A 17,862-nucleotide genomic window follows, 5' to 3' on the forward strand; every position below is an offset into this window, starting at 1 on the left:
GTCTGATAGCTTCAATATGTGATTTAAAATAATAGAGTCCACCTTGTCTTTTGAGTGTAACAAAGCGTTGTCTTTCTTAGAAAATCTCATAATAAGGATAGAAGCAACTGTTTACCTAGAAATGTGGGATATCTCTTTGGAGTTCTTAGGTACTTGATTTTTTATTTTGTTCATCTGCAGATGGAGATGAAAGGAGAATTCAAAAAGGGAGAGTTAAAAATCTTTATGTTGCATCATTTTTCTATTTTGTCAGTCTCATACTTGGTGTTTCAGTTTGATACCTGCTATGGCTAGGAAGGATATATTCCTTCTTTTCGTCTCTTATCCCCTCAAACCTCCGTGCTCTTGTTCTTGACATGTAATGCATCTCTCTCATTTCCTGGGCTGCCTTTGGAAGCATCGGGGCTTAAGAGTGACAAAAGCACGAATACTAGAGAATGTAGACATTGTAAAGAAATGAAATATTTTTTAAAGTACCTGACGCATTTATGCTTCTGTAGTGAGGGACAAGGCAGTCATGAGATATGGAATAAGACAGAATTTTTATTTCAAGTCAGATATTTCAGGTTGTTGCCTTTCTTTGCAGCATGTGCTTTGGTCTGTTTTGTGACACCTTCTCGTGCTTTCATCCAGTGAACTTCCACCACAGAGATCTAGAACATGGCAGCATCTTTGATCTCCCATTGCCTGTGCTGTGTGGTTCACGCTTTTCTGTGTCTTTTAGGACCTCTGTTATCGAGATCAAAGCGCTAGATCAAAGTGTTAGAGGATGTTCATAAACACTTTATGACATGCGGTGTGCGTGCATGTTGTTCTGGTGTTGCCGCTGGTAGCCAGGAACTCAGCCCTGTGACCTTGGCAAGTCCTTCCAGCCTCGAAGACAGCAAACTGCAATTTGTATGCAGGAAAAAATACACATTACTCCAACAAAACAGCAAGTTTATGCAAAAAACTCTTAGGGGGAAAAACACAGGTCATATGTAGTACTCCCAAACTTATGCAAGGTAACCTTTTTAATTAGAGGATAAGGTAGTTGTGACCATTCTGCTTTCACTCATGCTGATTTGTTGTTGACTTCAGTAATGCATTTGGTAAATGAATGCTTTCTGTGGAAGTCGAGGAACTCTGAGTTATGTAAAATGTAACTTTCTGAACTGATTAAAGAAATTATGAATGGCTGAGACTCAAACTTGGGAGAATGTGAAGTGCCGCAGGTTTGGTCTCCGTGGCAACCAGTATTTTCATGAATGAGTTGCACACTGAAAGAATTTTGAGTAAAAGCTGTGGATAATATTTAGCTAATAGAAATTGCACGTGTACAAGTTGGAAACACAGGAAAATTTTGCAAATTCATCAGAATTGACCAGGCACACCTCTTCACACTTTAGCTGCAAAAAGGCCTAAAGAAGCCTTCCTGAACAAATCGTGATATGTAGAACAATAAAATAGACTAAGACTAGGTTCCCTATACAACTATCGTAGGAAAATCTTAATATGACTAGGTAAGAATTCTTAATATCAATTAAAAAAAATAACATTTGCAGTCCTGGAATATGCTAGAGAAACATCAGAACTTTTTGAGTAGATCTGGGGCATCTTTAGAGATGTCAATGTGTGCAAAACAAGAATTGTAATTATTTACTGTAATTGTTATGTGTGTGTTGGACTCATGTATGAGTGAGTTCTGATACCTGATTTTTGGTACTGCAATTCACATGGGGTGCAGCTGTGATACTAAATAAATGTTTTTCAGTGTTTAGGGAGAAAAAATAAAACTAAAGGTGGATGCATAAATATATGTAAACTTAGTATATGACAATTTCAGTGTAAGGATGAAAGCACTAATCCTTAGAGAGGGAGACTAATATTTCTATGTTATTTGTATCGATCAGTTAATTAATATTTCTGATAAGGAACAAGTCTTTCAGATCTGTGACTAGAGACTAGTTAGCATGGCATGTCTAGAAAGGATTCAGGTTCTTTTTAGGAAAATGAGCTTACTGACAAAAAGTGTCTAGAGGGGCCAAGGAAATATTTCTCTTGAAGATATTTGGACACCAAGTAGAAATTTGAACTTCATGAGCAGTCTATAAAAATTTAATCAAGTGGATGCCTCTCACACTATAGAGGGATAACCCTTTTCATTGAAACACTTGATTTTTATTCGTACTTGAACCGAAGGTACCAGATATTAAAAGCTGTAATCTTTACCGTGATCATCGTGCAGCTTTATTCAGAATGAGGCGGTTCACACAGTGCAAGATATTTTTGCATTTTATCACTAATAAAAATGAGTTACATTGTAAACCCTTATGCAACTTACATTTAGAGCAGAATTTCCTACCTAATAAAAAAAAAATTGATGGATGTTATAGGTAGTTATTTCCTTCTTCTGATTTACAGAATTTACTGTGTGTATATGACTGTGTGGTGGATGGGAAAGTAAAGAAGTGACAGGCACTGTATTTAGAAGCTCTGCTTTATAGCTTTTTATTTTCCTTTTTTTTTTTTTTTTTTTTCTTATAGCCTCCACGCCACCCAGCAGAGTAAATAAACGCAGAGTTTCTCCAAGTGTTGTTTCCACCTGGGAAAAGAGAGGCATCATCATGTCTAACATTACTATTGATCCAGATGTCAAACCTGGCGAGTATGTCATCAAAAGCCTCTTTGCTGAATTTGCTGTTCAAGCTGAAAAGAAAATTGAAGTTGTAATGGCTGAACCTTTGGTGAGTCCTTTTTTTCTCATAGTATCCCTTGAAATGGTCCTGCTTTTTTTCTAAAGTAAGTTGATTTATCGTATGTATGGTTACTGAAAAATACATCCCCAGATATTGTTGACTTTTCAAAAGAATTACTTCAACTAAGCTTCTGCAAACAGGGTTGCTGCCTGGTTTATGTTTTATTGACTTCCGTTAAAACTGTCACGTAGTGGTTACTGGAAACAAGACCTCTTAGTATTAATAAATTCTGTAAAGTTACAAAAGGAAATAGCAACAACAAAAAATTTTCCTTCGTTAACACTGCCAAATGTGTTTCCTGCTGATGTTTCTTTGAAATAATACTTTGACAATATATTTTCAAGAAAATATGCATTTGGCTGGTTTTCCCAAGTAATGACACTAACACCTGGAAGAATATAGCAGGCAGCATATAGTGCAGATTTGGCAAAGTGCAAAATTTTATTGGTGATCCAGACGCATGATCCTGAAATAAATAGATTTTTTTAAACTTGGATTCTGGGAAAGAAAAACAAACAAACAAAACCCACAAACCACAAAAACAAACAAACCCACACCAAACAAAACCAACATAGAACCCTGGAAATTCACTGAGCAGGCAAGACACTGCAGGTGGCAGAGGGCCCCTGTTTGCAATTGCTGGGTGCAGAAGGGTTCCTGTGCAGAAGTGCACCTGTGAGCGCTTGAGCCCCAGTTTTGAAACTTTAGGAAAAAATGTTATTAAGGAGCAGTCTGAAAGAATGCAAAAATGGGGCTAACGTGTTCTGTGGTCTCACCGATGGAATCGTCTTTAAGTAAAACCATTAGTAGATCAAAGGTTGAGGAAAAGGAAACATTTCTTTGTAAACATCTACTTGGGTATATTTTATGTGTGTGTACCAGGCAAGCCTATAACTTGAACACAATGTGTCTATTTCCTTATAGACATGCAAAAGTCAGGTATTCAGGAGGGTTTGATGAGAAAGCACAGAAGGGTTTGTAGGAAAAGGAGCTTGCAAATGGTGAAGGGTACGAGGTGAAGAAGTGAGAGGAGGGCTCCGCGGTGGTGATGCCGTGTGTGAAGGGCAGGTAGCTCCGCTCCGGGGTCTGCCAGCCTCCTGCTGCGAGCGTCACTGCCTCGGCCCCTCTGTTCATCTGCTGAACGTACAGGGAGGGTCGTGCTTGGCCCAAACAACGTGGACTGGTTGTGATCCTACACCAGATAAAACAAATACTCCAACAACAATCCCAGGCTGTGTCTCCCTGCCATGCTGTTGAGTCTTAAGCAAATGTTTTAAAATCTGCTAATCCTACAAGATCCAAACATCTCACAAGATTAAAAATAAGAAAACTCATGAAATTAATGAAATAGTGCACTTTTCAAAGAAGAATGATTCTCAGCTCTGTTGTCTGCTGAGGTTTTATGGTGGCTGCATGAAGTCTACCTTAGTCAGAATCTGCATACAATATGTATAAAATTCACTGGGATAAAATAAGAAATTATAAATATTAATGGAGTAGTAATTTGTGAAGATATTTAACAGTTCTGTCTGAGTTTATTTGCTAAGTTGAATTCCTTTAAATTAAATATTTTTCAGTGCAGTCAGGTGTCAATTTACACATAGAGCCAGCATTCCTTTGTTTATATTACTAGAAAGGAAGGACTGTATAGAAAACCAGAAGCACCAAAAGCTGTGGAAAACTGAAACAATCTGAGTCCATGTAACCCAAAGAGGTAAAAAGGGATCCTCAGGTGTCTCAATGAAAGGTAGCACTAAAGTACTGAAGTGGTTTTATTTTTGTACATAGTATTCAATATAAATACTGCATATTCAGTTCTAGTGTATAACATTTAAAAATAAAAAAGGCTGACGAGGCAAAGGAAAGGCACAGACTATGATTGAAGAAAAGGTTTTAACAGAAGAGGGGAGAGCCCTTTATCATTTCAGTGTGATTTGATTTTGTGGGATGACTTGGCCACAAATAATAATGTGGAGAGTATATGTACTGTCACATAAATCTTTAATGTGACAGATGAAGTGAGGCTGTTGGATGAAGCTGTTGGAGAGAATTTGGAGCAAGACCAATTAAAGTTAGGAGCTAGACACTTTTTAAAACTTGAAAATGAACATGCCAGCAGGGGAGCAAAAAGTAATTAAAAATAATAATTAAAAAAAATAGTAACTTCAGATGAAGGCGACACCTGGGGTTGAGGGGATGGTACCATTTTGGCTAGATGTGTGGATTTCATTTAGAAGTACTTGTGATTTTCAAAAGTGACTAAATGGTTTCTCTGGCTGTGAATTTATTTAGAATACTCTGTGAGTAACAAAGTAGTTTCCTTTCACTGCTTTAATTAAGAGGTCTCTGCTTGCAAAATTTTAGTACCACAGAGTTTCCAAAGTTATGGAAAGAGCTTATCAGCAAATGCTTAAAATAAATTATTCAAGTAGCAGGAAGGAAGATCATCCTTTTAATGGGTAAATTAAATTAAAACACCTTTGTGTTTGTTCTAAATCCTTCTAAGTCTTTTGTAGCAGTATATAGTTTTAAAGGAAAAAGGGCTCAGGCAAAATTTATTGTGGCTTAAAATACTCTTTCTCAGCTGAGCAAGGATGACTGAGACATAATACCAGCCTTCCCCCAAATGTGAAGAAAACCATACCAGTGAAAAAGATTAGTGACAAACTCAGTTACCTTGTATTTTGTCAGGCTGCATGTAAATATAGATGGATAGAATTTAGGCAGAGAGTTTGACATGGTACCACCAAGTTCCCAAGCTGTGAACTAGGTAAGCTACTAACTTACTAAATTGTAGCTCAGTATCATATTTAAGTCAGAACTAGCAAGAGTATTTAAGTGTGTTGGCCAACACCAGCAACTTTGTTCCATCATGGAGATACTAAACATTGCTTAGACTGGTACTGTCCGCTTCTGCAAGTCTTGTCTCGGTGCTTTCCAAAGCTCGTCAGAAGTCTGTAAAGTTCAGCGCACGGCGTGTGTTCAGGGCAGTGTTTCTCGCACGCTGCCCTGACACCGGGTGAGGTGCTGCCCACCGCCCGGGCTCAGGGAGGCGATGGGACAGCGTCGCTGCTCTGGCTTCTTGCTGGGACACAGAGACAAGGACGCGGGTTTTGCTGTGCTCACCCTGGCTGCCCCGCTGGCCCTGCTGGCTGCCAGGGGCCGGGTCAGTGAATGCTGGCGAGGGGCCAACGGGTGGGACCTTTTTCCAGGAGTGCAGTTGTTTGCACAGCACCCGCACGTCTGTCTACATCCTGATCCCCGCTGCCTGCCGTATGTTGACATTTCTGCTTTATGCAATGGATGCAAAGTGCTCTTTGGTTAATTCAATAGTGGGGTTTTTTTTGTTTCACTTGTAAAAGATAAATGTAGACCTGTTGTTTCCATCTCTCTCTGAACTTCAGGAAGCCAGGAAAATAAATCTTAAATTATTAATTCAGTGAAAGTTTCCAGACCTTTATGCTGTTGGATAGATTTTTGGAAGTTGTATGAAATGACTGGGGCCATGACAAAGCAGGGTTAGAAAAAGACATTGGAAGAAAATAAATTTTAAAGCCTTATGAATAATTCAAAGGCTTTGATAAACCTGTAACTGAGTTAAAGAGTATTATTCGATCATGTCGCATTTGTTTGGTCGGTGTTATATTAACTATGGTGATGTTTACCTTTTAGCAGTTAAGATTTTTAATGCTGAGGAAAAATAATAGAGATGATTATGAACTTGTAAGGTCTTCTTTCTTTCTGATACAAAAGATCTTAAAAGTTATATCAACTAATGTACAGTATATCAATGAGTACAGATTGGAGGGGAAGCTAAACTTTCAGAACTATCTTAAAAATAGTTTGCTATCTGTTGACATGAATTTCAAGTTTGTCGTCTAAAGACTTAAAGATTATTTCACAGCTCTTTGATTTTTGTTTTTAATTATAATTTATCTATTTTGGGTTTTAGACACATACAGTGGCTACAAAAACCCCAGTGTTTGTTCACCTGTATGATAGTTTTGTAGTACCATGATGGAAACGTGGTGTGTTGGGGCATTTGTATAATAAGGAGACTAAAGGAACCTGACTTTTTACCATCTTCCAGGAAAGTCAGTTCTCTGTCTTCTCAGGAAATAGTCTTATAGGTTTTTTTCCTTCAGCTTATTCAGCAATATACAGTGTTTATATAGGGTGGAACATTTCTCGTGTTTCAGCTTTATAGATAAGATTACAATTATTTGTGCAATTTATCTAAAAGTGTAGTGCAGATAACATGAATTCACCACAGCAGACATTTCCTTATTAAAAAAGGAGAGGGAGAAATTCTAGTTAAAAGTGAATTCTGATTAGCAAGTGCTCTCTGGATCTTCTAGTATCTGCTGCAAAATGTTGATTCTCTTAACACTATTTTAAACAGATTTAACATGTAAAATTATATGAATTTGTAAGTTGCCAAAATGTGTTTATTTGCTAGTATCTGAAACAGTTTGCTTGCTTTTGAATACACAGTGAAAGAATATTGGCTAATACACCAGCTGATGAACAAATAGAACTATCTGAGGATATTAAATGCCTTTTCCTGAAACCACCTTCTTTGTTAAAATATTTTTTAGTTAGGCATACTGGAGGTGTACAGAAATGACAGTGTTTTCTTAGACAATTATGTGTGTTTCTTTGGATTATAGGAAGTGAAATGGTCTGACTTTTGAATTGGCACCTATATTATTTCAAGTTATACCTTTAAAGTAGGCAAATGCTTTTTACCTGGGCAATGTTGAATTCAAGCTTTTAGAGGCTGTAATAGTTGCTAGAGATTGTCCTTTTGAACAGCAAATGCAGCTGCCATCCTAGCAGAAAACGCCAGGTATTGTCATGTGTTTTCAAGATTATGATTAAGATAAGCAAAAATAAGGTGCCAGTTTGAATCTTGGACTTGGTACATGCAATCCCAGTTGGTGTCTGCCAACCTGTCGGTTGCAGCCTTACAAGTGTTAAATGCCAAGCAATACGGACTTCTGAATTTTCTGTCAACAACCTGACAGCAGGGGTGTTGTCTCGTAGTAAACCACTGAGCAATTATTGTGTGTGAACTGAGACACAACCTGTTTATCAGTACTGCTGACACCTCCTTTTACAGCCCAGACCAGGCTACTTAACAGCTTTTCCAGCTTAGGACTTGCTAAACATGCTCCCTAGAAGCTCCGTGTTTGCTCACTGCAATCCAATGTGAGCTGTGAACTCCTTACCTTCAGTACTTTTTCTGCTTTCCTTGTTGAAGATAACATTTTAAACTCATTTATAATCAAGTGAAAAGCAGTTTAAAATGAGCTGAAAATGCTCATCATGACTTTATATATCTTACTGATGTTTCGCGTGGCCTTCAAGCTGTTACTGTGGCACTTGGCTTATGGTAAATCATTGACACTCAGAGCCAGTACGTGGGACTTTGTTGTTGGTTGTGGGTTTTTAAATTTCTTTTGATTTTTGTTTTTTTTTACAAGTTTTCTTTCTTGTAACTGTATAATTTGGTACTCTCAAGAGTGACTAGTAAGAATTGTGTATTACAGTTCATGTGTGTTTTGTTTTCTCAATGCTTTAAGTCTCAATAAATTATTTTGTCATGAATATAATTTAATTTTGCTGTTAACAGAGCAGTACATCTTACGGTACTGGTAGCAACGAAATATTGTAATAGTTATGTTCTAGTAATGTTGCATATTTTCTGTACCTTATGAAGTTATTTCAAATATAAAGCAGATTAACACTGACATTGTCTGTTTCCTGGACTAGGTTTTCTAGCTATTTTTCATTGCAGTTCAGGAAAAATACAGATTGGAAATGCATTGCACAATTGTCTCTGCCTTTATGGAGGCATTTTAAAATTATTTCTTGTAACTTACAACAACTGCCTTATATGAACATGGACATGCTTGTTAATTCAGGAGGGAATGGCTTTCCTTCCAAGCTACGCTTGGCGCCCGTAGCCAGCGGTCTCTGCTGAGCGCAATGCTCTGGGCCCTCCTGCTTGGGAGAGGTCTTGGACATTTCCTCTTTGTCAGGCTTTAACATTATTACTGTTAAGCTACCAAATTAATTTTAGGTCTGTGTTCTTCTATTTTGTGAGTACACATTACATCTTCAGAAATGGTTCTAGCTGAAAAATAATGCAAATATTCACATCAAAAGTTATCTCTTTGTTCTGTGACATAACTAAGAAGGAAGGAATCTGTCTTGGATTACAGTTGATTGCATTGTGAAATTCATGTTTGTTTTTATTTTTTTTTACAGGAAAAGCTCTTGTCCAGATCTCTTCAAAGAGGTGAAGATCTTCAGTTTGATCAGGTAGGAGATACATAATTGAAGGCAGTTTTTATTAGATCAAGATGGCCTCTGTTTTTGCTAAATGGTGGTTCCGCTGTTGTAATGACTTGGAATATCCATGTCTGAATCAGCATTAGAAAATTTAGACCTTGCGTTTGAAGACACTGTTTTCCATTGTAGAATATGATAGTAAGAAACTACTAGAGTAGATTGATTGTTTAAAGATGGCAGTGGAAGCTGCTGGAGGAAAGATGCTGAAATATGGTAGAGGACAAAAAAGACAATATATTTCTAGTCCTGTTACAGGCTTTCTGTGACCTCAGCTCATATCCCTTGTTTCAGTGTTTGGGGTTCTGCTTTTATTAGCAAATAGTGTTAATTTCAGTAACATGGCGCTTACTGAGGGCTTTTTTATTCTATGGCAGAAGACATAAGGTAGATTCAGTATGTTACTTTGCCCTTGGTTGCACTTTGAGGATATTCTGTTTCACTTACTGTGAACTGGAGTAACTCTCTCCTCAATTTATTGACGCTTATTGTCTGTATTTCTAATTCTTTCATAGTGTAGATGTGTTTTTGTCCCATAACTGCTTCCTGGCAATGGAGAGGCAGAATTCAGATCAATCCCCATTAATTGCCTGTTCTTTACTATTATTGAATAGTATCTTACTGTACAAAGATTGGTGTTCTGTCTATACCTTCTGTAATGGGAGTTTTGCTTTATGCTTTCCATTACTCCTCAGATATAGGTATGAGATGTTGCAGTGAAATCTGTGGACCTGCCTCTGCTTTTCAATCAATACACATCTGTGCACCTCCTCCCAAAAGAGAAACAAGGGAAAACAAATCCAAAGCTGCTACCAAAACCTTAAATAGCCTTTTAATGTTTTCTCATCTCCTAAACGAAGGTTTACTCATAAGAAGGAAAATGGGTGTGGTGGGATATGACATAAAGTCTTTGGCAACTACATTATTTTGTTTCAAAACTGATCAAAAGCTAAATAATATACATGATTGGGATTGATCTAAGGAAATCTGTATATCTGTAGTATTACTGATTTTTCTGCTAACTCTGCCCCTCCTCCTACTCTGACATTTTTCCTCAGTTAAACATGGGGTTTTTTTGCAAATCACTGGGAGTCATGTATTAAACTAGATACAGGTTCTACAAATGTGCTGTGTTTAGAAAAATAAGAGGTAAATCATGTAAGTTTTGAAATCTTGTAATATAGAAATAAACTAGTTTTCCTGAAAATGTAGTACTTTAAAAACACTTAGTTTTGATTGTGTGTATATATATATGTGTGTGTGAATTCTTATTTTGTTCCTTTGTTATTTGTAATCTGCTTGGAGCTCATTGAGATTTGAATCTTAGTGGTGCTGAAAAAGTACTTCGGAGAGTCAGAGCAGAATGGCTGCCTTGTGCTGACAGGGATTGTCAGTTTTGATCTGGAATTTTGAACATTGTTTGGCAAAAGGAATTCAGATAGTTTGTCTTGGTTCATTGCTGAGTGTATGAAACCTGTGTTAAGATCAATTCTCCATCAGGGGAGGAGACAGCAGAGTAAAAGATTATTGGCAGAGTCTGGGAGAGAATAGGATCCAGATGCAGAGCCGCAGCACCCAGTGACACAGCAGAGAAGCTGGGGCTGTCACTGGGCCAACTTTGTTCACCTAGAGATCTCTAGAGAGTTAGGAATTTGAGTCTAAAAAGTGGCTTTAGCTGTACTTTGTGAATATGAAGAGCATAACTGAAACACATTACGAGTTCTGGGAGTAAGATGGTATCTAATTAACACTTGTTCTCTCAGCTTAGTAATTGATGAGAAGAGGGATGGAAGAGGATGGTGTGTAGTGTTGCCTGTCCCTGTAATGAGAAAGTAAAATAGCTGTTTAATGGGATGGTAAGTTATTTCTGTTGGAAGCAGTCCGAGAGGGTTGCTATTAGATCAGAGTGTGCAAAACCAATAGTATTTAATTTTCAAACAGTACAACTCTTTTGTTTGTCATTAGGGTTTTAATTTGAACAAAAATGTAAATTTAGCTAAAAGAGATGAAACTTTGCAAAATGATAAGGAAATTTTTATGTTGATACACTTCTAAACTGTTAAAAATGTAGCATTTTAGTAGCAATGCTTTCCCTTTATCATTCCCAGTGCTTCAAGAAGCTACCAGAAGGGAATTTTTTTATAGAGCATATATGGCATTTCTTAAAATATTTTTGCTTGTACAGCTTGAAACTGAAATAGCTTGTAGTTTTCTTCTTTTGTTTGTTTTAGGAAATACTTGGCAATTTCCTACTCTTGTCATAAGACACCAAAACTTTGTGAGCGCACAGAGGCCATCTCGGTGACTTTGCTGAGAGCAGATGTGTCTCTGTGGTTCAGGCCACTTCAGGCTGTTTGCAGTTAGCCACAACCTGAGCCATGTTTTCAGGTTCAGGATTTTGCCCGTAGCTGGGATTTGGTCTCTAGCATCTTACTGTAATTTTGCATCTCTCTCTTTTTATCTCTCAATGTGCTGATGAGTACATTAAGTGCAGTAATTGACAATGTGTTTTGGCCTTTAAGACTGGAGCAGACTTTGCTGTTTCATTGCGAGCAATGTGAGAAACCCTGCCTGTCCTCTTGGGCATTACAGGATCTCTCTTTGTCTGGATTGCTGCCTTCAACCTAGGCATAATTTAATGCTAAAATAAGAGGGGTTGCATTTGGTATCCAAACAGTATGGTAATTAAATAAAAAGAATAAGCATATAGCTCTTGTTCTGTTTAGCAGCCATGTAATATGAGCAAAGATTTAATCTTCCCAATCATTCCAATGTCTTTTCGTTAAAATGTTAAGGATTCAAAACTTGGTAGGAAATAAAAACATGTAACATAAAACTGACAATTCATTTCAAGAGGAAAATGCTTTATAATGCCAGTAGTTTCTGAGTTTAGAACTTCATGAATGACAAATTTTTCAATGCATGTGATACAGCTTGTTTCTGTGGAAGTTGATGTAAATTACCTAACCTCTGGAATGTTTGAGAATGGTAGCAGTATTTATATACTGTGAAAGCTTGCAGGAAAAACTAAGGAAAAGGTTTGGTAAAGATTAAAATGTAGTTTCCTTCTTTTTCTTCTACTAATAAACACATCAGTTCAAAAGGAGGACAGAGGAGAGGTGCTTTGTGGAGTCATGTTACGTTGTCAGCGTAGGGTAACTTAATTGTTCACCTAATCTTTTCCTGTCCTGTTGTGTGGGTACATATTGGATATATCATTATCTTCAGAGAAAGGGAAATCAATGTATTTCTCCAGTGTTAAGGTTATCTGGGGTATGGGAATTGGCAGCGAATTCTGAAGGCAAAACACATTTTGGATTGCTCTACTTGGTGATAGATCCCTTCTTCATCAAGTTTAGCTTTAGCTTTCATTTTAAGGATTGTCATTTACATTTATGATTTGGTACTGAGTTTAATACCTTCACTTTAGTAACTGATGAGGCTTCATTCTTTCTGCTTTCTGAATCTTTCATTTTCTTCCCCCCAAATACATTAGTGCTTTTAACTTGTGATTTCTGCTTGTGGCTGGGGTGACATCAGCTGAGATGTCTGAGTACCCCAAGCTGATGGAAGCAACAGGCATTTCTTGCACATGAAATCTCAGTGAAGAGGTTTTGAAGTTTTATCAATACAGATTGGTCCTTTTTGTCTGATGCTTCCTCTTACTGAAGGATGATAGCTTTAATAGTAGTCCATAAGCATCTCAAATTTCCTCATAGGTTTTCTTTCCTCTTCTCCTCTCCCTCTTCACAAGTTTTTGCTATGTTTTTTTTGTTTGTTTGTTTTTCCAAGGAAGTTTGTCAGACCTCTGCCATGTCAGAAAATTCTCTTGAGCGACATCTTAATTTGTACATATTCCTTTTCATCTCTTGCTGCTTCATTTCTGATCACAGTGTAACTTTACAGTGGTAAAATTAAGCTGGTTCTTAGTGTCCACTTCCAGAAGTCTGATGTATGTTGGTTGGTTGAGAGGGTATTTACTTTGTATGGCTACCGGTGCACAAGGAACAGGCTTACAACATGTTTGGTTTCCAAAGCAAGTCATAAAGACTTAAATGTATGTTAGTATAAGAATGAAAGTATTCTTAAAATTTAGCCTTTGTTCTGAGATGCAAGACATTATGGCAGGCTTACAGAGTATTTCTAGCTTCTGTTTTTCTGTCTTAAAAAGACTTGGTGCGGTTTTGTGTTGCCTGCAATAACTGCCTTCCTCTTTTTGTGCAGTTCATCCTGCGTGTCCCTCATGCAGCAAACATGCCTGGTTTTTCCTCAGAGTCCATTGCTAGTGAATGTTCAGTTGACAGACAATAAGAAAAAAGTAATCTCATTATTCTAGTCAAAAGTTATTAATGAAACCTAGTTTCTGTTCAGTTTTAGAATGTATATATTTTGTTGATACACTGGGATTAATTTTAAATTTTTGTGAGTTTACAGAAGATTTTACTTATTTTGAGGAAGTTTCTCCACTCATTTACATAATTAAGAGATATTTCAGAGGGTAAAGCTACTTCTAATTCTTGTGTCTTGAGTAGCTGACTGGTTAACAAGCTGAGTAAAGTATTCAGATGGTTGAAAGGCCCTCCTGAGGTTTCCATGGGGTTTACCTGCCCCATCCCTTTCCCAAACCTGAAAAACCAAGATGCTTCAAATGAAGACAAAGAAAAAATGGCTGGAGTCTTATCTTGCTTTTGCAGAATACTGAGGATGACTTCTATTCAAACCTCTTACTTGAAAGATGCGAGAGGTAATTAATACATGGCACCAGTGAGCAATGTGGTAACTCCTTTTCCAGACAGTGTTCTGGGGGTGGGTTTGCTCCCTGCAGGGAGTTTACAGCTGCTTTCTGCTGTCTTTCTCCAGTCATTCTTCTCCTCTCCAGGCCTGGGCACTGATGAGTTAAAGGAAGCCTCAAGAATTTAAGTTTCATACCAGGTTAAGGTCTTTGTTCTATAATGGCTTCTGTTGCCACTGTTTCACAGATAAGTTTATGACTGACTCATGTGGGTTTTTTGAAAGAGGACAGTAGATAAGGAAGTTATGCTGAAAATAAATAAAGCTTGAAATCTAGATGGTCAAATGTATTAAAAGTAAAGTAGAATATATAAAAACCTCTTATTTTTATTTGTATAATAACCAAAGCAGCACGTTTTGGAAGGCTTAGGAGGGTTATCTCTTATCTGTCATTTATAATGTAAAGGTATATATACTTAAAAGATACATATGGTAGCATTCAGGGACATCCTAAAGTCTCTGCTGTTTTCTTAATTGTTTTATATGGATTATCTGTAAAAAAAATAGGATTCTGTGATCCCTGTGAGCTTTGGAACACTTTGTCTACTTAAATTTGTCATAATAATTGACTGTCATATATAATTGAGTATCATATTTACAATAATTGAGTGTCATATGTACAGTAATTGTCGTGGATGAAAATGATACATAAAGTTGCCACTCTGTAAAATTATATGATACACAGTTTTTAATGTTAAATACCAATCTGAAAGAATTATTATAATTCTAGGATTTTTAGATTATCATGCTAAACTATTTTTCTTTTTTTTTTTTCAGTTGATAAGCTCTATGAGCTCAGTAGCAGAGCACTGTCTCCCCTCTTTATTACGCACCTTGTTTGACTGGTACAGGCGTCAGAATGGAACAGAAGATGAATCTTATGAATATAGACCTCGGTCTAGCACAAAATCAAAGGGGTAAGAGTTTTCCTTACAAAAGTCTGGTTTTTGTGTGCTCTTGTAAGAAATGGTGTGCTTTGTACTTTTTTGACAAGCATTTTGTATTTGGATCTGTTATTACCTAAATCTGTGTAGAAAGAGCATGGGCTTCTGTGAGGTGTAGTATATTTAACTTGTATAGGTGATACACATAAAGTGACTTAATGATTTTAGGGTTGATATACAGAAGGAAGTTGGAGACTAATAATTCCAATCCAGTTTGTCCCATTTTTTAATTGTTTTGGTTGTTGGCAGCTCCTTTCAGGAGAGGACAATGATGTCAGTGATGGACCAAATCCCAAAGTCTTTCTAATCATCCATTTTATATACGTGTGCAACAACTATTGCACGAATGAAACATGTTCCCTTTCTCTGCAATATTTGTGTTCAATTTTGTACATGATACGTGTGTTCTTGATTTCTTCTTTTAGGGATGACCAACAACGTGAAAGAGATTATCTACTTGAAAGGAGGGACTTAGCTGTAGATTTCATTTTTTGTTTAGTTTTAATAGAGGTTCTAAAACAGGTAAGCTCTTTTGCTTTGACAAACTTCTTTTGATCTTTTGTTTTTAATGTTAGTTTTGGTCATTTTTATATTGAAAACTGGAGCATGTATATGATGAGTGTATGCAAGACTGTAGTTCCGTTCTCAGTTGCATAAAGCCTTTGGCCTCTCCTGTCTTCTCTTTACCTGCCTGCATTATCTCAGTTCATGTCGTGGATATGCTAATTCAAAGCTACTGATGTACTGCAAAAAGTAAAACTGTAAAAAATAACATTTTATTTATGTTCAGTACCTTTTGTCTGCTTAAAATTTTTTGAAATACGTCATGAAATCATTGAATGACAAGATTTAAATGTCACTTTTCAAAAAAAATGAGAAAGGGTATGTAATTTTCCTTGCCCTTATAGTCCAGTGCTAGATAATGTCAGGGACAATTTCTGTTAATATCAAATTTGCAAGATGGTAGAGCTTGACTTCTAGTAGCAGCATTTTTTTCTCTCATTTTTTGAGAGAGGAAAACAGTTACTGTAAGAAAGGGTTTGAAACAAAGCAAATGAGCAAATTTCATGTTTCAAATACATAAGTAGTTAATGTCTTTTATGCATAGGTACAGGAAAATTAAGTGGCTTTCTGTACTAAGTAAAGTAAGATCTATGGTTTAGTTTGCAAATAATTTGTAGGAGATTTATGTCTATGTGGTTGTGTATGGCATGTTGTGAAGAGTTGCCTGTCCTTTGAGACACTAACCAATCATCCAAAGTGATATTTGTGTACTGCATGCACAGAGATGCAGAGAACAGTATTAAATCCATCAAACTCTTATGTGTTAGTGTTCTACAGAAACTCCCTGCCTAAATTTTTTATCAGTGCAAAAGAAAAAGAGAGCTGGAAAAGGCTGTTTAGGGTTGCAGGATTGCATTGGTAGCTTCGGTATTTTGAACTGGTACTAGCTTTTCTGCTGAGTAGAATACATGTTGTCAGTGACTTGGATATCAAGAGAGGTGCCAAAGTTTTGGTCTTGAAGAGAGTCGGTGGTGACTCCTGTAATGCTTGGGGAGCCTCTCACTGTCACTCCAGACAAAAAAGGTATTTTTCCAATAAAGATACTTTCTACTGCTAAAGACCTGCAATGGGCCACTAAACATAGATGCACCACTTGAGAGAACCCTTTCGTCAATTTAACATTAAAAGTTATCTAAAGGAGAGTTGGTGTGTTCTGCCTGTAATTGTGAATCTTCAGTTAGGCAAACACAGCGCAGAAAGGATAGCTTTTGATCAATAGATGTATTTACATTCACTTTACAACCATCTTCCTGGGAGCCCTGTCATTGTTTGGTTCTTAGAAACTGGTTTTAGAGGGTGCAAAGGGTATGATCCAGCCCTTTCTGTAATATGCACAGAGCAACCAGAGAGAGGGTGACAGACGTGACCTATGCAGGAACAAAAATCTCTTGCTTAAATGACTACATATTACTCATTGTATGAATATGCATGTAAATAGCCATTTCCAGTAACTGGAAATTCTTAGACAAATAGCTTTTTTGATGCAGAAGAGTATGAAATTACCAAGCAGTGAGTGCTTTGTTTTCTGTAGATGAGGCAGTCATCTTTTCTTCTAATATATTTTGGTGACAACCTTAAGCACTCTTAAGCAGTAATGTTTAGTAGGGTGATCCTAGTCCCTACCTGAGTTGCTTTGAAATGTTTAAGATATTGTGACTTCATAGTTATATATAGTGCTTTTTCTAATTAATACATCCAATTTTTTTAAAAATGTGCTCTTTTAAACCTGAGGAAAGTGATCATGTCAAAGAGAAGCTCAGTAAAAAAGGGCCTTCTAATCAATGCTTGGTTTTGGTTTCTCACCAAATTGTTACTTACTGCTAGAAGGATTCTTACATGTTTTGGCTGCTTTCATCTGCAGAAAGTCTAAAATGGAGATGATGATAACTTCTTCATTCTTATTATCTGGTTTTGTCTTCATTTATATTGAGATTAATCGCATTTTGAGGATAAATGTGTAATAGTAACCCCACACAAGGTAGAAAGTGTGAAAAGATGCACAGTTAACATAGTCTCATAAATTTTGATGACAAATTAATAGTGCTTACATTACTGTTTTCTATTTTATTATTAATTTAGTCCCTAAAAGCCAGTATACAAAATAATTTAAGAGAACATAATACATGTTGTGTAAATGTTCAGATATGGCAGAAAGACTTGATATTGTATGCCAACAAAGGATGTATCCTTTGACGGTAGTGGGAGAGATTTCTACAGGGCATCTGTACTGTTTATTTACTTCATACATACATACATGTATATATACATGTATAGTTACATACATATAAACAATACTTGCATTTCAGATACCTGTTCATCCAGTGCCAGATCCTTTAGTACATGAAGTTCTAAACTTGGCTTTTAAGCACTTTAAACATAAGGAAGGGTAAGTAAGCTGCACATGTGTACTTTAAAATATACTGTGTATTACCAGCCTGTACTTGATTGTTGTGATCATTCTCCTTTGCCTC

The 17,862-nt window shown here is 36.8% G+C and overlaps 1 protein-coding gene across 8 annotated transcripts in view; it reads left to right on the top strand.

Moving 5' to 3' along the window:
- Positions 1–17,862, top strand: part of FRYL (FRY like transcription coactivator) — a 168,997-nt gene that overhangs the window by 71,435 nt on the left and 79,700 nt on the right. For all 8 annotated transcript variants that reach the window (XM_082050200.1, XM_082050199.1, XM_082050201.1 and 5 more), the window contains 5 exons: positions 2,527–2,726; positions 9,012–9,065; positions 14,661–14,800; positions 15,253–15,349; positions 17,698–17,777. In XM_082050200.1, coding sequence (XP_081906326.1) covers positions 2,607–2,726; positions 9,012–9,065; positions 14,661–14,800; positions 15,253–15,349; positions 17,698–17,777 — 491 coding nt within the window. In that variant the 5' untranslated portion in view covers positions 2,527–2,606. The remainder of the gene's footprint in view (positions 1–2,526; positions 2,727–9,011; positions 9,066–14,660; positions 14,801–15,252; positions 15,350–17,697; positions 17,778–17,862) is intronic.

The sequence above is a fragment of the Streptopelia decaocto genome (genome assembly GCF_964273445.1).
Source record: "Streptopelia decaocto genome assembly, chromosome: 4".
NCBI classification, from domain to species: Eukaryota; Metazoa; Chordata; class Aves; order Columbiformes; family Columbidae; genus Streptopelia; species Streptopelia decaocto.